This window comes from Lutra lutra, chromosome 1 (genome assembly GCF_902655055.1).
Source record: "Lutra lutra chromosome 1, mLutLut1.2, whole genome shotgun sequence".
Classification (NCBI taxonomy): Eukaryota; Metazoa; Chordata; class Mammalia; order Carnivora; family Mustelidae; genus Lutra; species Lutra lutra.
Window position 1 is genome coordinate 178,770,950 of NC_062278.1, and position 20,537 is coordinate 178,791,486.

The 20,537-nt window shown below is 36.4% G+C and overlaps 2 protein-coding genes across 6 annotated transcripts in view; both read right to left on the minus strand.

Annotated features, from left to right (window-relative positions):
• CNTN4 (contactin 4) overlaps positions 1 to 20,537 on the minus strand; it is a 963,126-nt gene that overhangs the window by 837,796 nt on the left and 104,793 nt on the right. The gene's annotated exons all lie outside the window — the stretch shown is intronic.
• LOC125109487 (lupus La protein homolog) lies at positions 3,743 to 5,336 on the minus strand. The gene is given in 2 exon segments (XM_047746490.1): positions 3,743 to 4,683; positions 4,685 to 5,336. Coding segments are annotated over 2 exon segments (1,218 nt in total). The 5' UTR covers positions 5,255 to 5,336; the 3' UTR covers positions 3,743 to 4,035.

Here is a 20,537-nt window from a genome sequence, read left to right on the forward strand (position 1 = left end):
CTTGTGGTCTCTCTCTCAAATAAATAAATAAAAATCTTTAAAAAAAAAAAGGAATTTTAAAAATTTAATGTCAAATATCTAAGCCAATTTACATATCCATTAATTTCTACATGGCCATACTCAGACAGGTGTAAAAAAAAAAAGTATTAGGCTTATGTTTTAGAACAGTTATTACACAGTATATACATGTTCCCCATTTCTTTAATATAAACATACCATACCATTTGATTCTAAAAAGTACTTTTGTAAACTGACTATCTGAAACTGGTTGTATCTAAAACCGTGTTGTACTTTCAGTTCTTGTATTCTTTTCTCTCTTTGACCTCTCCCTAGAAAGCTGAGATTAAACTGATGGGATCTCCTCCTAACTATAGACACATGCCAACCTCTTTCCTGTCCACATAAATTCTGGACAAGCAATTCCATCTCCTTGTAATTTTATCCTCCTCGATCTTCACATGACTGTTTTTCTCATCCTGAGAAACTCAGCTGAAATGTTCTCTTCTAAAACTGGCATTCCCACAATACACTAATTAGTTTTTACTGACACTGTCAGCCCTTTTAACCCATTCTTCCTTCCTACCCAATCACAACATTGATTACTATCACCATATCTCTTTGTTACGGTCACATTTTTTTTCCCAATTTGTTTTCATGTTTCCATGGGTTATGGGTCTCCTCTATAAACCTTAAGCTCCCTGAGTGGATTATCTACATTCAATTCATTTACCATTCTATTTCTACACCTAACATATACTAGGCACTCAAATATTTAATCAAGGAGTATGTACATGTGTCTATCTTGAGATCTGGATTAGGAAAAAAGATAACGACTCCAAGATAACCTATTCTTTATGCACCGGTGTATTTTCCAAATTTTCTAAAGCAAACACCTATTTCTTGTGAAATCAAGAAAATTATTCCCTTTTCTAAGGGTGGTTTTCCCTTTATAATGCTTTTCTTGGGGCTTTGATTTTCTGATATAGTCCAGGTATTTGAGTCAAAGGCAGTCATTTACTGCTTGGTCATTAGAATGTACATATTAGTCTTCTATGAAGATGTTCCCATCAGTGAAGAAGAGATTGAACTATCTGGTGGACCTGTTAGTGGTTATGACCTTCAAAGCTTACTCAAGGAAAAATAGGAGTTAAAAAATTGACAGTTTACAAAAGATTAGACCCAACAGCATGAAATCACTTCTAGAGGTGCAGGCAATCAATCTTTTTCTTAAATGGTATCAACAACAAAGTCCATAGTGGAACAAGATTAACTTGCTTGGAACTAGACCAACCCTCAAGGCCAGGAAGGTGACAAGAGAAGGAACTTGGTCAGAAAACACACTGCCTGCAAGTACCGTAACAAATAAAGGGCAAGTTTTTCCTAATACAGACAAGAAGGAAGTCAAAAGAGAGGGTTGGTGAAGGATGGGGATGAAGAATCATGTCACAGAAAAGCCCAGGAGCATTCATCAAAATCCCAGAAGCAGACTAAATTCCAGGGTCTGAACTTCAACCCTCGAAATAGAAACTTTAAGAAGTCAGGCAAAGTCTTAATCCTACACCTAATGTAAAATCCTGAAGAGATGGGCTCTTGAACAGAGCATAAAGATCCACTTTTCAGAACATGGGTCCAAGTGCCTATAATATAAAAGTCTACTTATTTAAACAAAGTCACAAAGGCCAGACAAGCAATAAGCACAAAAGATACATGAGCTATAGAGTAGCGGGCTGCAGCTCTGTCAAATCTGCTGTGAAAGAGAAAGAGCTGCTCAAGAAAAGCAGCTGATGTGTATCTGTAATTTGAGGGTTTGATTCTGTCATTAAAATGGATCTAAAGTAAACACTGTAAAATATTAACATGTCCAAGGAGGTTAAGAATACACAGATAGGATATGGCTTATCTTGTACAGCACTATATAAAATATTTATGTCATTTTTTTAAGAATTAAAATGCTAAGAGACTATTTTCCTTTATGCAAAATTTCCTCTTTAAAACTGACCACAAAAGTTCGTTAATATTTAATAAGATTCTTAGATAACATTTAACTCAACTGGAGAGTATACACACTGAATTTATTATGTACGTACTGGAAGGCAGCATAAGCCCCTCCCCTTGGGTAGACATGCTACCTTACCTAAGGCTTTGACGGTTCACAGGATCATGGATTCATTTTATGTGACTGTTTTCTTGGCACTATGTCTTTTTTGAGAGGAAAACTTTTATGTTGTCAATTTGACTATAAGAAGATTTATACTCTAATATCAACTAATAATGTCAAAATTTGGTCATTTATAATGTCCCTCTCCTTCCATTTAAGACACTGCCTGTTTACTACCATTACTACTCTTTGAAAGGAAAAAGAAAGATGGGGGAGAATTTTGCATTGCCTCTTTCAGAGGCACCTGAGTGACTTAGTTAGGCCTTTGCCTTCAGCTCACGTCATGATCGCTGGGTCCTGGGAAAGAGCCCCAGGTCTGACTCCCTGCTCAGTGGGGAGTCTGCTTCTCTCTTTCCCTTTGCCCCTACCCTATTTGTGTGCTCTCCTGCTCTCAAATAAATAAAACCTTTAAAAAATAAATAAATAAAAAGCACAAACCTCAACATTAAACAAATAGAAGGCTGAACAACTGATCATGCTTGACCACCGTTACAATACCATTTAGGACTTGCCTCTATAATCTACTCATTAACAGTCCAAATTGAGAAACAAACATGAATTGATCTGAAAAAGCTAAGTGTAAGATTGTTTGGGACTGTAGCAATATTCAGACTTCAACTAAATTGTTTGTTCCTGTATCCCCTTAAGCTACAGTGAACATGATTTCCATGCTCAGGAAACTTAGGAGGCTAATGTATTTAAACCACATAACCTACCTCTCTAGGAGCAAACCTACTGAACAAATATGTATATTTAAAAAAAAAAAGTACTACTTTGCATTCATATACACCATTCAGTTTAAGCCCACATTGAAAAAGTACAAAATTTCTAAGTATGAAATTCAACTGAAATATAGTAATATTTGGCCACATGGTATAATGTAATGAATCGCAGTTTGAAACAAGCCTACTGGCATTCTCTAACCTCACTTCTGAGCATGGTTGTGCCATGCCGAAGAGCCCATTCCACTGAAAAACTAAAAGAATAACTAAAGTCCATTGATGTAGTTTGTTGCTAACTACAACCTCAATTCTGTACTCTTAGCTGTGTACAATATAATACAAATAATGCAAATAATACAAACTAATAACAGAAACAAACCCTCAAGCGCTACATTTCTGTTACTTTATGCTCCCAGGGAAATAATTTCCTGTGAGAAAGACACCAACTCATTTCACCAATGTACCACTTAATGAACAAAAAAAAAAACTTGCTTTTTAAGGAGAAAACAGATTTTGGTGACTGGCAACTGGGAAAGTTGATAGGAGCCTGGAGAACATTTGATCTGTTGGCAAGAGAAACCTTTACACTGCACTCTGCCTCAGCATCAGCTAAATTTGAGACCTGGGCAACTTGAGTTTATCCATTAATGCTGATTGCTACTTCTCAGTGGAGAAACACTGCTGAAGGTACAGGTGTAGAACACATTCCAGCTTTTTTTTTTTTTCTAGAAAATAACACACATCTGCTCACTGTAAAGTAATTACTGAATGGTAATTAGAACTTAGCACTGGGGTTTAAATAACAAATGGTGGCATTTTTAGGACCTGACTCAAAATGAACTGAAGTCTTTTTTTTTTTTTTTGCTCTTTTTTATATAGTACATATTTTATTAGTTTGTACTAATACATTTTCATATTACAAAGGCAATTTAGTGGAAGTCTTTTGATATTTGAATCATTTGAAATAACACAAACAGAACTATACAATAAAAAAATCTTCATTTGGATAACAAAAAGACAAGTTAAAAACAAAAAATTTTCCTTTCTTACAGGTTGATATTGAAGTGGATCTAATTCGGTTTTCTTTTTAAAAGCCTCTAAAGACAAAAGCAGCTTAAAACCTAATTAAGATGAATAAAAAAATTTTTTACTAAACTACTGGTCTCCAGCACCATTTTCTGTTTTCTGTTGTTTTGGTGTAGGTTCTTCTTTGTCTGTTTCTTCTCTTGCTCTTTTTACTGGTCCAGATGCACCATTTTGATCATGTTCATCATCACTATCAAATTTAGTTTTCTTGCCCTGAAACTGTACTTTTCCTTTAGCAGACCCAGTCTGGGCAGCTTTATTTCCCTTTCCTTTTCCTTTAAATCTGCGACCTTTTGATTTCCATTTGTTTAGAGACTCTTGTTGATCTTCTATGATTTTTTTCAGTGCTTCCTTTTCCACATCTCCTTCTAGTACTTCCCACGTCACGTCTTTGTTCCTTAATTGTAGGTTACCATTATTTGCATCTTTGGCTTTATCCAGTGCTTCCTTAGCTTTTTCTTTAAAAAGAATTATCCCCTCTTTTGCTCCCCTCACAAAGTCTATCCATTTTATTTCACCATGACTTGAGAAAAGGATGTGCAAATCTTCTCTACAGGTCTGATCATCTAAGTCTCCTGAAAATTTCAGCAAGCAGCCAATCTTTTCTTCTAGAGATTTCATTTCAGCATTTTCTGCTAACTTTTGTTTTTCTTCTTGCTCTTGTTTAGCTCGTAATTTAGCTTCCACTTTATTTTGCTTTCTTTCTTCATTTTTTTTTTGCAAAATAATCTTCCTTGAAAAGTATTAGCAGGTCTGTGTCTTTATACTTCTGGCCAGGGGTATCAACAAACTTCTTAGCAGATTCAATACTATCAAACACAGCAAAAATTGATCCCTTAAATGCTCTGTGTAATGTTCTTCTCATCTGAATATTTAGTACTTGACCTTTATCTTCTAACCATTCTTTTATATCATCAAGGGTTGCATCAGTTGGGAACCCTTTAATATAAACAGATCTGTTTTTTACATTATTCTTATATTCATCAGTCACTTCAGGGAGGGGTTTGCTTGGAGATCTTCTGATTTTAGTTTTATCTTCACTTATTTCCATGAGTTCAGCTTTTGATTTACTCAGTGCTTCCACTATCACATTAAAGTCTGTTGTTAGACGGTTTAACCTATTGAACTTTATCATTATCTCCAAAGGGACCCAGCCTTCATCCAGTTTGATCTGTTCCTTTAAAAATTTGTCTCGTGGCAAATTGAAGTCACCAAAATAATGCTCAATTTGATGACAGATTTTGGCCTCGAGAGCAGCCATTTTTTCATTATCACCATTTTCAGCCATTGTGGCTATCTTTAAGGTCCCGGTACCACAAAGCCACGCCGCACAAACACTAACAGCGACAACAACGTCTCCACTTCCCAGCGCCGCCCATGAACTGAAGTCTTAAGTCCTATGATATTGCACAAGGTTCCAGGGAGGCAAGGGGTAAAACAAGAAGAGTACCAGACTATGGGCTAGAAGCCTCAAAGTCCCTGTTCTTCATCTGACTAGCTATATCCTATCATCCCTCTGGACCTCAATTTCCTCATCCATAAAATGAGTGAGTTTAACTAAAGATACCTAAAGCTCTCAATTTCAACACTGTAACTTTCCCCTGATTTTTCAAATTATTTTAAGACAGTAATTTCAGTTAGTAAGCCAGCTTCCCAACTTGTCAATCAACACCAAACATAACAATTTATGAAGTGGTGCCAATATTGACAAGACACCTAAAAGGTTTGAAATTGAAAAGTTAATTCTTTCATATCAGGAACAAAATGTGTATTATTTTAAGAGCTATAATGACCACAAAGATTCATAAAGATCCCCAATGGCTTGAGGATTACACTGTGAGAAAATTTCTTCTCAAAATTCTTCAACCCGAGTTACATATAGGTATCACATGGGGTCAATTTTAATAATACCGGTATTTAAGCTCCCATCTGAGATCACTTAAGAATTCCTGGAGTCAGGCTGTCATTACTATTATTACTATTTTTTAAGTCCCCATACAATCCTAATGTTCACAGACAAAGCCACTGTTTTAAACAAAAATAAAATTAATGAATAATGGGGCACTTTAAGGGCATTTGCGAAGAGCTTTAATACAAAAAAAAAAAGAAAAAATATTTTAAAGCATCAGAATACCTATAATGCTCTAAATGTATAATGTAAAAACTTCCGGAGGCGGGGGGAGGGGGGCGTACATCCCAACACAAACAAACAATTCTTGGACACCAGCAAGATGTCTTACAATCCAACTCAATTCTGATACCTATACCCAGAGATTATCAGGTTCCATAGGTAAAAGGCTCAGTCCTACAAAACTTGCCTCTGCCCTGCCCAAATTCAGATGCCAAATGCAAACCCAGAAAATCCAGGCTGTTACGTGTGCTACTGACTGACGAACTACAAATTGCAGGTTCCAACAATCGCCTCCAACTGAGGATGCCAATTCTAAATTCAGATTGTTACCTGTACTTCTTGCCAACCAGCTATAAATTAGAAGTTCCCACAACCTCCTCCTTCTTCGGGTTCAATTAATTTCCTAAAGAGGCTCCCAGAACTCAGAAACATTTTACTTACTGTATCATCACTCAGGAAGAACCAGATGGAGACCAGGCACAGAGTGAGGCATGGGGAACAGGCAGGGACTGCCCAAGCCCTGCAGGCGTGCCACTCACCCATCACCTCCCCTGAGTTCCCAAACCCAGAAACTGCAAATGGCTGTGTTCCTAGGCTTTTATAAGTCATGATTGCTTAAATTACTGGCACTGGTGATTGATTTAACATCCAAGCCCTCTCCCCACAGGGGATGGGACCAGGGGCTGAAAGTTAAACCCTCTAATCACATCACGGGTTCTCCTGGCAACCAGTCCCCACCCCTAGGTGCTTCCCAAAAGTCACCTCATTAACATAACAAGAGACACCTTGGTCACTCTCAACACTTAGGAAATTCCAAGGGTTTTGAGAACTGAGAGTCAGGACCCATGGTTTATTCAGATGATCAAATATATATTTTTCATATAAATCAGAATACTGTAAATGTGTTTCAATATTTTTAACTAACAACCAAGAAAAAAATATATTTTAAATTCGATATGAAGAATTTACTAAGTTATTTTAAACTCATGAATGGTAGTTGTTACAGATAAAACTGTTATCAAAAAAGTTTTGAAATGTCTTAAATATAGACATTTAATTTTATATCAAACAGGTTTTGGAATGCCTTTAATACAAAAGTTAAAACAAGAGTTGATTCTATTCTCTTCACAGAGAAGAATGGAAACAGAGCTGAGGACCTAGTAAATTAGTAAGGTTTGGGGAAAGGAAATGAGAACTAACATGATCTTAGGCCCAGAAGGCACTTCATTGTGCCAGGACCTAGGATCCCAACTATGATGAAATGCAGCCATCATATTACATTACCCTCAAATCTGTTTCTACCCCTTCCCCATTACGGGACCCTCTTCCACTTTGTTCCACCTCCGCTTGTGTGGTTGCTGTAAACTTCATGTGAGCCCATATATTATTCCTATTTCATATCCTCCTGACGTGCCACCCACCCTACAATCTCTGTACCCACTGTTAATTTCACATTTAGGTAAGTCACTATAACACATGTGGAATCTACTTCCTAAGCAGCTCCACAGGGCCTGATGATGGACTCCATACTCATAGAGGAGTTCCCCATGGGAGACTTCAAGGAGCCAGCAAGGGAATTCTCTCTCATTTCCTCCCTCTGATGAGATATTTTTCTTTAAGGTTGTGTTGTTCTTGTGTACACACATCAGAAATATCTCACATGGTCCAGCCACTGTACCTGCCAAGCAACCATTCTTGATCTTAAGCAGATCATAAAGCTGTGGCAACCATGATAACATCCTTCCACTGTCTCTTCTGGTCTTCCTCACATCCTTATTTCTTCACTCTCTCCTCTATAGGACTACACCTCCCCGTAAAATGTGAATGCTGTGTCTTAGGCTCTGTTTTTTAGGAACCCAGGATATAAGACATTGAGTTTTTCATGGTAACACTGAGGCTAACTTTCGGTTTTTAATAGGAGAAAAAATATATATATATAAAATCTATTACAAAGATCACACTGACTAGGGGTGCCAGTTATTTAAGCATCTGACCCAGCAATGCTGAGTCTTGGTTTTGGCTCAGATCATGATCTCAGGGTCCTGAGATCAAGCCTGGCATTGGGGTCTGCACTCAGCACAGAGATTGCTTGAGCTTCTCTCTCCCTCTACCCCTCCTCCTTGACACACACACACACACTCTCTCTCTCTCCAATAAATAGATAAATCTCTCTCTACAATAAATAGATAAGTAGAAAATGGATTAGAGGGGCCAAAGTAAATGTAGGATGACCATTCAGGAAGGCTTATTTGGTGATTCAGGCAAAAAATCGTGGTAGCTGGAACTACATCAGCCAGGTACCATCACTTCCTATAGCTCTCTTCCTGTGAGGTCTCACAAAAGTGAGAATAAAGTTTTTATTAACATTATGAAATATCATATATCTAACTTTATGCATTTTTCAGCTTACATTTTCCATATAATCATGGATCATAAACATCTTTTCATGTAGTTAAATATAGACCTAAACTATATGCATTTTATGAGCTCCATATATTCTATTGTGTGGTTACAGCATAAATTTCAACCATAATTATTAAAATAAGACTTGGATGAATAAAACGGGAGTACACAGAAACAGGGACACGGGCATATTTATGCACCTCTGTAAATATTCCAGTAAAACAAACACTAAGACACACTGTGTTACGAGTCAGGAAAAGGCTAGGTTATGCTTCAATAACAATAATACTACAAAATTAAAACTCAGTGGCTTATAGAAATTTTTAGTTGTCACTTGCACTACGCATCAGACATGGAACTGCAGAGGGGCCCTGCTCATCACTCTCAACAGGAACCAAAGTTGACAGAACAGCTCCCAGTTGGAGCACTGAACGTTGTCATGATAGGAGACGGAGTTAGCACAGGAAATGCCTAGGTGATTGTTAAAATGTCTCCTGAAGTTGTATTTACTATGTCTGTTTTAAGATTTCAGCATTATCAGTAGAGCTATACCAAGTTTAGTGGAGGCCCCTGCATAGAACATAAAGTCAAAAGCTCAGTATACATCTCCCTACCTAAACTTTTCATTAGGAAGATACTATGCAATTCCAAGGTAAACCACAGGAAACTAGTACACTGTACAGTCCAGTGTTGAATAAGAAAGCAGTGCTTAGAAATGTATACTTTTAGACATATTTGGTATCACCATTATCCACTGAGATGATATTGGGTATTATTTGAATATTAGGTCTTATTTTGTTATCTATAAAAGGAGAATAACACCCCCTTGTGGGAGAGATTGGCTGCTTGTTCACCAAACTTAATATCCTTTCCCCCAGCACACAAAGCTAGACTACATTTCCCAGACTCCCTTGCAATGAGGTATACCACATGACCAAGTTCTTGCCAATGGACTGTCGCTAAAGGGGTAGATGCGTCTTCCAGGCCTGGCTCATGTAAAATAATCTCTGCTATCCTTACTATCTCTCTCCTCTTATGTCAGATGGAGCAAAGAATCCAACAAAGTACTCAGAAGCTCTGCAAAATGGTGAGCCACAACTAGGAAGACACATTTGTATTAAACTGTCAGATGAAAGAGAAATATCTGTTGTGTGGGTAGTTGGGACTTTGGCATTTAGCCTACACACACTACTGTACTCCCATATTAGGACACTTTTAAAGACTAATGAAAAATCAAAAGAAAATTCTTATCACAGTGTCCACAAAGACTGCATGCTAAACAACTACTATGATCCTTGTACTATTCTGGTATTTGCTAGTGATACATGAGTATTTTTTTTCATTCTAGTCAATTGCAACTTGTGTAGGCACCATGAATGACCAATAAACACATTTAAAACAAAATGGGCTCCAAAAGTCATTCTTAATATCACTATCTTCGTATTAAATAAAAACACTGTCCAATAATAGTCCAAAACTAAATATGGCTTCTTCCTTCTTTTAGTAAAAACCCAATCCTTGGGGCACCTGGGTGGCTCAGTGGGTTAAAGCCTCTGCCTTCAGCTCAGGTCGTGATCCCAGGGTCCTGGGATCGAGCCCCGTATCAGGCTCTCTGCTCAGTGGGGAGCCTGCTTCCTCCTCTCTCTCTCTCTCTGCCTGCCTCTCCACCTACTTGTGATCTCTCTCTCTCTCTCTGTCAAATAAATAAAATCTAAAAAAAAAAAAAAAAAAAAAAAAAAAACACCCAATCCTTAAAAATGTTATTTCAAGGTAAAGGAGTACTCACATTCATTGTTTCGATAACACTGACACAAATGTATATTGATTTTTAGGTTTTATAATGAAATTTGCTTGATGTGGTTTTCTTCACAAATGAAATGAACATTGACCTGCCTGATTGCATATTGACAATGAAATCATCTTTAGATATAGAAGCCTGTGCAGATACTGTCAAAGAAAGTTAGGCATGATGAGTGGGCTCTTTTATAAGTTGACAATATTAGTTCTGACCCTAACTTTGATCTTTCCCTATTGTTTAGAAAGAGAAAGCAGGAAGATATTACTTGTCTCCTTCCTCACTTTACCTCAAGAGTTCTGTTTCAATAACTGACTTGAGAAGAAAAAAAAGGGAAGAGGGGGCATGGAAAGAAAAATCATGTTGTAAGAGCTTGTATCTACAAAATAAGTACAGGCGAAATACTCTCACCTGTAGTAAAAATAACTACTTACTAAGAAACAGAACTAGAATAGCTGGAATACTTTTCTGAGTATTCACCACCTTCCTACTTTAAATGCAAAGTAATGAAATGTATTCAATTGTTTTGCATTTCCTCAAAATGACACTTTCATCTCTCAAAACTGCTGATTAAGTGTTTCTCTGGTTATGTGCATAAGACACACCATCTTATCCACTCATTACAGAAATTTATTTAATAATCTAATGTTTTTGAAAAGAAAAAAAAAACAGCCAGTTTTTTGAGAGCCATATACATGTCAATTTGCTGAAACAAATATTATTTCTATTTCAATCAAGTTTCTAAGTACTATTTCGACTCCTGAGCAGAAGAACTGAGGGACTATTTTAAAACTGCCTAAGTCCATCTGTCATTCCTTACTGAATGGCTACTATGTGCTTTGAGAACGAGACATATATATAATCCTTGCCCTTTGGGAGCTTATAATTAAGAATATGTTAGGTTGCACTTAGACCCAAAATGAATTCCAGGATGACATAAGTCTCTATAATTCAAGTCATAAGTCCCTAATAGAAGTTTTAGTTGAAAACAAAACAAAAACAAAAACAAAAACAAAAACAAAGTATGGCTCCTAAAATGGTCAAAGAAACATAACATCAGGTTGGGGAATCCCACTTAAATCAGTGTTTATACATTTCTGCATTTTCACAATATTCTTTCATGATCAGAAAAAAAATTAGAAGAATAGTTACATTTAGAAATTTAAAATACTTTGCATTATCAAATAATATGTTGGATATGACAGAAAATCATGCATGTATTAAAAAGTATAGTTAGTAGGTTAAAAAAGCTGTTTTAAACTCAACAGTTCATAAGAATGGACAATATTAATGTCTTGGTAAAGATAATTCATTCTGAGGTATCTTTTTCTCACCAAAAAGATTTTTTTTAATGTGATTTAAAAAAGCAGGGACTGGGACACCTGGGTGGCTCAGTGGGTTAAGCCGCTGCCTTCGGCTCAGGTCATGATCTCAGGGTCCTGGGATCGAGTCCCGCATCGGGCTCTCTGCTCAGCAGGAAGCCTGCTTCTCTCTCTCTCTCTCTCTGCCTGCCTCTCTGTCTACTTGTGATCTCTCTCTGTCAAATAAATAAATAAAATCTTTAAAAAAATAAAAAATAAAAAAATAAAAAAGCAGGGACTATTTTTATTAAGTAAAACCTAATATCTATATCTATTTGCTACAGATACTTAAATATAAATGTGATGATATTTTCAGCTTCAAAGTAAACAGATTTCTCATGATTCTATACTGACAATTATGAAACATTCATATATTATCAGGGCCAGAAATCCTGTCCTAAATCAACTTTCTCAATTATCTCCTCTGTACATTCCTATTTCAAACTCCAAATAACCATTTGAAGAACTTTAAAGAGCTGACAGGCTGATGTTTCTTTGACCAGGATGGCTTTATGTGACATGTTGCCTTGCATCTTTTCAGAATCCCAGGACAATATTAACACAGCGCGCCTTAAATATGCCTTTTATATGCCTTAAATCTGAAGGGAGGAAAAAGGTTCAAAAGTAATAGTTTTTTCTTAATTAAACACTTTATTTACAGATTGTGGGTTTGTTTTTTTTTTCAAAGACTTTATTTATTTATTTTGAGAGAGTGTGTGTGTTAATGGGTGTGGGGAGGGCGGCGGGTGGCGCAGAGGCAGAAGAAGAGCAAATCTCAAGCAGATTCCATGCTGAACATAGAGCCCAAAGTGGACTCAATCACACAACCCTGAGATCATGATCTGAGAGGAAATCAAGAGTCAGATGCTTAACCAACTGGGCCACCCAGGTGCCCCATAAGGCTGTGACTTTTAAAATCTCAAAGCCTGAGTGCCTGGGTGGCTCAATTAGTTAAGCAACTGCCTTTGGCTCAGATCATGATCTCGGAGTCCCAGAATCAAGTCATGCATCAGGCACCCTACTCAGTGAGGAGTCTGTTTCTCCCTCTGATCCTCTCCCCTCTCATGCTCTCTCTCACTCTTTCTCTCTCAAATACATAAACAAAATCTCTAAAAAAAATTTCAAAGCCTGCGTACAATTTTTAAAAGGTTATTTATTTACTTATTTATTTATTCATTTATTTGAGAGAGAGAGATAGCAAGAGAGAGCACAGGGGGACAGAGAGAGGGAGCTTGACTTGGGGCTCAATCCCAGAACCCCAAGATCATGACCTGAGCTGAAGGCAGATGCTTAACTGGCTGAGCCACCCAGGTATCCGAAAGCCTGTGTATAATTCTAAAAGCCATCCAGGAGTCTTATTTCGCTTAACCAATAAAATAGCAAGCAGAAACATACAAAAGTGTAAAATTCCAAGAACAATCTGGGAACAGATTCTACAATTGCAAAAGAATAGTTTACCTACTTTTAGGATCAAAAGAAAAGCTTATACTATTTTTCTGTGTAGATGCATATAATTTCATTAAATGTGTATAATAACATCAAAGGAATTAATTCATTGTTAAGATTTGAAGGCACTGGAAATTTGGGAATAATTAAAAAGATGTATGCAAGTTTTTGCTGAGTAATGAGTATGTCAAGAAATATGAATTTTACTAGACCTATTTATTAAAGTGTATACATCAAAGATCCTAAAAGTTAACCACTTCTCTCCATTTCCAAGTATTCATAAGTGCTCCTCATGGCGTATAACAATGAATGAATACAAAACTTCAAATACAAGTTATAAAATAAAATATATATATATATATATTTACTTGAGAGAGAAAGAGAGGAGAGAGTACAGAAGCACAACCAGCAGGAGGGGCAGACAAAGAGGGAGAAACAGGCTCCTGGCTGAGTGGGGAGACAAACAGCATGGGGCTCAATCCCAGAACCCTGGGATGGTGACCTGAGCCAAAGGGAGACACTTAACCCACTAAGCCACCCAGATGTCCTACTATGAAATTTAAGGATTTAAAAATTTTTGTTTCCTATAATTATATGATGAAAATTTGAATATACAGATTTAAAATACATACACACAACATTAATACATATCCATATATTATATATATGCAGAACTTATAAGAAAAAGGAAAGAAATTTAGAGAAACCTTGTTTTATATATTAACTTTATATCCAAGTCCACATACTGATTCTGTCCTTACTGGCTAGACAGCTCTGGGCTTGTAGTTTCAAATTCTTTGTTAGTTTTATAATCTATATAAAGAGGTTATACTCCAAATCCTATGGCTAGGTAAAGGAGTGTAATTGATATAATATTTAAATATAAATATTTTAAATATAAATAAATATATATATACATATATATAGTATATACATATATATAGTATATATACTATATATGTAGTATTAAGTCAGCATATTACCTTAGATGGTCCTATTGAGAGAAAAAGAAAGCATGGAAAGGGAAGAGGGAGAGGGAGAGCAAGAATCTCAAGCAGACTCCACTCACTAAGCACAGAGCCAGATGTGGGGCTTGACTGTAGGACCCCAAGATCATGACCTGAGCCAGAACCAAGAGTCAGAGGCTCAACCAAATGAACTACCCAGGCACCCCAAATTGCAGTACTTTCTGACATAGTCTAGATATTAATCCCTTATTGGATAAATGATTTTCAAATATTTTCTCCCATTCAGTATGTTCCCTTTTCATTTTGTTGATGATTTCCCTTGCTGTGCAAAAGCTTTTTAGTTTGGTGTAGTCCCATTTGTTTATTTTTGCTTATCTTATCTTTGCTTTTGGTATCAAATTCAAAAAACAAAAACAAAAACAAAAACAAAAAAACAAAAAACAAAAAATCATTGCAAAGACCCACGTCAAAGAGTTTACTCCCAATGTTTTTTTCTAGAAGTTTTATGGTTTCAGGTCTTACTTTCAAGTCTTTAAAGCATTTTGAGTTGATTTTTGTATATGGTATAAGTTATGGGTTTATTCTGATTCTTTTGCATGTGGCTGTTTAGTCATCCCAACACAATTTATTGGGGAGAATATCCTTTACCCATCGTATGGTCCTGGATCCTTTGTTACAAATTAATTAAGCATGTATGCATGGGCTTATTTTGGGGCTCTCAATTCTACTGTATTCCATTGATCTATGTGTCTGTTTTCAAGCCAATACCATACTTTTTTGATAATTACAACTTTGTAAGGTAGTTTGGAATCAGAAAATATGATGTCTCCCCCTTTGTTCCTCTTCCACAAGACAGCTTTGGCTATCAGGGTCTTTTATCACTCTATATGAATTTTAGAATGTGTTTGTTCTATTTCTGTGAAAAATGCCATTGGAATTTTTATAGGGATTATAAGGTACTTCTAGATTGCTTTAGGCAGTAAGGATATTTAACAATATATTAATTCTTCTAATCCATCAGTAAGGAATATCTCTCCATTCGTGTATTCTTTAATGTCTTTAAACAGTATGACTTATCCTTTCCAGTATACAAATCTTTCACTCCCTTATTCAAAGTTATTCTTACATCTTTTATTTTTTGATGTAATTGTAAATGGGATTACTTTCTTAATTTCCCTTTCCAATAGTTGTTAGTATATAGAAACACAACTGGTTTTCGTATGTTGCTTTTGTATCTTGTAACTCTACTGAATTCATTTATTAGTTCTAATAGTTTTTTGGTGGAATCTTCAAGATTTTCTATATATAATATCCTGTCACCTGCAAATCAAGACACTTTTACTTTTTCTTTTCCAATTTAGATATCTTTTATTTCCTTTTCTTGCCTAATTGCTCTGGCTAGAACTTCCAGTACTATGTTGAATAGGAGTGGTGAAAGAGAGTATCCTTATCTCGTTCCTGATCACAGAGAAAAAGCTTTCAGGTTTTCAACATTGAGTATGATGTTGGCTGTGGATTTGTTACATGTGACCTTGATTATGTTGAGGTATGTTTCCTCTATACTCTAGTTAAGTATTTATGCATATGTAGTAAGATATATATCTTTTAATAATAAATTATTATGTTACCAAAAAAGGCATAGCCATTCTCAGATTAAACAAGCAACTAATAAATTGTGGAATGAGCAGTTTTGTGGGTCAGTGGATTATGTTTAAAGTACAAGTTCTGGGCGCCTGGGTGGCTCAGTGGGTTAAGCCGCTGCCTTCGGCTCAGGTCATGATCTCAGGGTCCTGGGATCGAGTCCCGCATCAGGCTCTCTGCTCAGCAGGGAGCCTGCTTCCCTCTCTCTGCCTGCTTCTCTGTCTACTTGTGATCTCTCTCTGTCAAATAAATAAATAAAATCTTTAAAAAAAAAAAATAAAGTACAAGTTCTACCACTAGCTATGTAACCTCAAGTAAATTACTTACCTTCTCTGAACCTTAAATTTCTATAGTCTGCAAATTGAAGGAAATGAATTATAAGTAATGCACAAACATTGGGAGCCTGGTTGTAAAGGACTCCATTACCTGAGACTTTGGAAAAACTGAAACTAGTTCTAACACGCTTATCTGGTTTCGAACCCACTTGGGTAGGGTTCTTAATTGTCCAGAAGGTTTCAAATACACTTAACAAAATGATCCTTTCTACTTTAAATCCCTGTATTTAAGCTGAAACTCAATGTACATGACTTGCCCAAAGCCATAGTAGTTTTTAACAGTGCTAAAATTAGAACCAGTACTTGTATCTTCCAGCTTCGTGATTTTTCTAGGGAAAGCGTAAGTAACAACACATTGTAGTGATTATCCTATTACGTTATATAAGAAGTAGGAAACTTGAAGTCAGGGAGCCCTGAAAATATGCATTGATTTTTTTGAACCAGAAAATATCTTGGTATCTCTATGTTTCCTTCAAAATGAGGAATTGTTTAATGGCTACTGAAGCTAGAGGAAGAAATAGAAGCTGCTCTTTGAAGGGAGAAAAAAGGTCATATTTCCTTCAAAAACCAAAAGAAAAATGCCTGTAGGAATGTCTCGTTCTGATTCTACTATATGGCTTAAGAACTTTGTTCTTCTAGTTGGAAATACTGAAAATAGCCTCCTCTGTAAGATTTAAAACACTTTAATATATTTTTATTTTGTATATAGCAGGATATAGAAGAGGTTGACAAGGATTGGAATAGGAAGATAACTAAGAATTTTTAAATGAAGAAAATCATGCATTATGTTAGTTTTAGCATATTATCATGATTGTGGTTCACTGTCTAATAGTTTCAATCATACAATGTCTGAATGCAAAGAGAAAAGTCTGGAATTTTTAAGTGATAAAGATTAAAAAATGAAAAAGACCTTTTCTCCCCAGCAGAATATGCCAGCTGACGGGTTCTCAAGGCTTTATATTCTGAGGTCACTTCCTGGCACTTCATTCTTGAGTATTTCTAGCTGCCTGCTGGACCTGGCCATCAATCTAAGTAAGCAGATCTCTGAAAAGAAATAAATCTTTGACAACTGGTTATTTTTAGCAATACTTTGACAAATGCTTAAATAGTCAATGACTGGAGGAAGAAAGTACCTGGATGTAATTAGCAACTTTGTTAATTCTCTGTATTTTCAGTTCTGCATTTTAAATTCTCCTCTTGTTTATGTGAACTGTTGATTAAGTGATTCTCTGCTAGCTAATGTATGCATTCACCTAGCCATTGATTACTTCAAATGACTGCCTTGAATATTTACTGCTGGTTAAATATTTTAAACCTCTACCAACATTATCTTGTACCCAATTAAGAACTCACTGAAACAGGGACGCCTGGGTGGCTCAGTTGGTTAAGCAGCTGCCTTCGGCTCAGGTCATGATCCCAGCGTCCTGGGATCGAGTCCTGCATCGGGCTCCTTCCTCTGGCTCTGCCTGCCATTCTGTCTGCCTGTGCTTGCTCTCTCTCCCTCTCTCTCTGACAAATAAATAAATAAATAATCTTTAAAAAAAAAAAAAAGAACTCACTGAAACAGTTTTCTTTTTTTTAATCTATCTTTCGTTGTATTCTTGGAGCTAATTACAGGTAAAGCTTACTTGTTCTCCTCATCTTGAAGCATAACTTCCTGGAGGGAGGTGCCCTGTCCCATGGGAGGTTACTAACAAGACCTTGGTGCAGAGCACAGTGTGGAAGGTGTGCTCACTGCTGGAAACAGAAGGAACGAAGAACTGGCTACTCTATTCGTGCCTCCGCTCTCTCTCCAGCTTCTTTAATTAATTCCCTTGGCATTTCTCAGGAAGAAAGGTGGCACAACCGGGCCCTGCACCCGAAGTCTCATTTTCTCCCACCCACCACTTTCTTTTAAAAATAAAAGTATACTTTGAAACTCATTTCCAATTAATTTTATAATGAGCCGTTCTGAAACACAATTTAAAACTGTGGTTGTAAGGGGAATCCAAAGAAACTTTGAAACTAAAAGTTTCAATTCCTCTCTGCTACTCTGTTGAAGCATGATGAAGCCAATGCTCAAGGTACCCCATTCAAAACGTATTACATTCATTCAGGAGTAGGAGACAGGATGTCCTTTCAATTTCTTCATGGGGAGAATTTATTGTGTTTGCCCCAAAAGAAACTGTAAAATTGAGGCATCAATAATACTTGATGTAGAATTTAAAACTTCCATCCTGCTTTACAATATATTGTTTTCAGCAAATCTTCACAAACGTCCTGTGAAGTGGTTAAATGTATTTCAGGATTTCTCAACGTTGGCATTACTGACATTTGAGGCCAGGTGATTCTTTGTTGAGGCAGCTCTCCTGCATGGTTTTAGCGTCATCTATTGTCACTACCCACTCATTGCTAGTAGGATCAATGTCATATACAGTTGTGATTGTTAAAACTGTCTCCAGATATTGCAAATGTCCCCAAGTTTGAGGATGAATGATGACAAAACCACTCCCAGCTGGAAATCAATGATTAATTGATTAATTATCTGTAATCAATGTAATTAAATATAATTAATGTAAATAATGTAATTAATTGATTAATATAATATTAATGATCTGATTTTATGAGGGGTCTGTCATTAGAAACATTTAACCCACTTACCCAAGTTTACAAAGACTGTGATTCCTTTCTTTAATTAACTTCCCAAACCTTCAGCAAATCTTTAACTCTACCTCAAGCATATCCCAAAATCTATCTTTCCATCTCCATCTTTATTACCACCAGCCAGACCAATGAAGTGCCTCTTGCTTGAATTGGTGCCATAGTTTCCTATCTAGGATCTCTACTACCTCTCTTCCCCTCAGATCCATTCTCCAGATATTGCATGAGTAATATTTGCAAAACCAATCAAACAATAACACTGCAGTTTGAAACCTCCAATGTTGTCCCAATGTACAAAAAATAAAATCCAAACTACTTATGTTGCTTATCTCTCTGATATTTCACCCTCATCCAGCACTGTTAAGAGTGATCTCCTTCATATTCTTAAAATAGGACAAGTTCATTGTTGCTTTGTAGTCTCTGGATAAACTGTTCCTTCTATTCATGGATGCCTTTACCCTGACCCTCAGATCTCTGCTAAATTACTAATCTAAAATAACAACTTATATATTTCCTATTTTAATTCCCTACATAATATTTATTTGATGTTTGTCTCAGTATGTATGTTATTTATCTTCTATCTTTTCCAAAGAATGCAAACTCTAGAATAGCAGGAATGTGTTGTCTATAGCTTCACTGTTTCATTCGTCACTATATTCCTAGCACTTTGAACAATCTGGCACATAGCAGGCACTCAATTTATGCATGTTGAATAAAAGTATCACTTAATGACTAATAAGTTGTGGAGTCAGGACCAGAAACCAGGTGATTCTTTCCATTATACTATTTAAAAAAACAAAACAAAAACAAAAACAGTGATTTCAAAGCTATCAATTCTTACAATAGAAAACGGTAGTGACAGGGGGATAGAAGAAGATGAGTAAGATGAAATCTCTGCAGGGGAAAATCTTACAGTCTATAGGGGAGTCATGCACACACCACACACACACACACACAAACACACACATGCAGACACTTTTTAAAAAGCACATGTGAGAAATGCCAAAATACTGGTATAGACATGAAACAGTAGAAAAGAAAGAAAGAAGTACAGGATGGGATCACAAAAGTCTGCATTTAGGATGTTAGCCTAAGCTGCATCTTGAAGAAGGCAAAAGTTAATATATATTCCATCAAACTGCAGCCTGTTTAGCTTGCCTAAAATCCTGTGGCCTTTAGGAGGTCTGGATTAATAATGCCAAGTGAGAGGGGGAGGACCAGGTAGATGGTGAGCTAATTACATTGCTTATATGTTTGCTGTAAGTATTCTGACATCTCTTGGCCATGGGCTACAGGACCCAGAGAGATGCTCCTCTGCTGCCTATGAAATGGTGATTCAGCTTCCCCAGCCACTTCTTTGTGTGCTTGCACAGAACAAAAGCTGTCATCCGTGCTGAATGTTGCCAACGTGGCCCTCGGCTGGGATATTGGAACAGCCACTGAATGAGATGAGAACATAAAACTAGTATCTTTTGTGATCAGCATAATTTAAGAACTTGGAATCTGTGACAATAATGACTAAAATGATAAGAGCTGGTTTTCAAATAAAGTGTAATGGGAAGCCTGAAAAAGAAATAGCTTTGAAAATGAAACTCAAAATGAAGCAAATTAAGTCTCAAGTACATTTATGCAAGTCCCTGATGATTGTGGGTGTGGAGGAAGGAGGAAGAGTATTTTATTTCTTTGAGTATACTATTTCTTCCTGACTAATCCCATGAAAAATCAGAGGTCCAAAGTTATTTATAAATTTGGATATTTGAAATGAATATTTGGGGGGAATTTTAATTAGAAGAACATTCTGTGATTCTGATGATATATCCCTGTATAATTTCAGAACCGTAAGTTAAATTA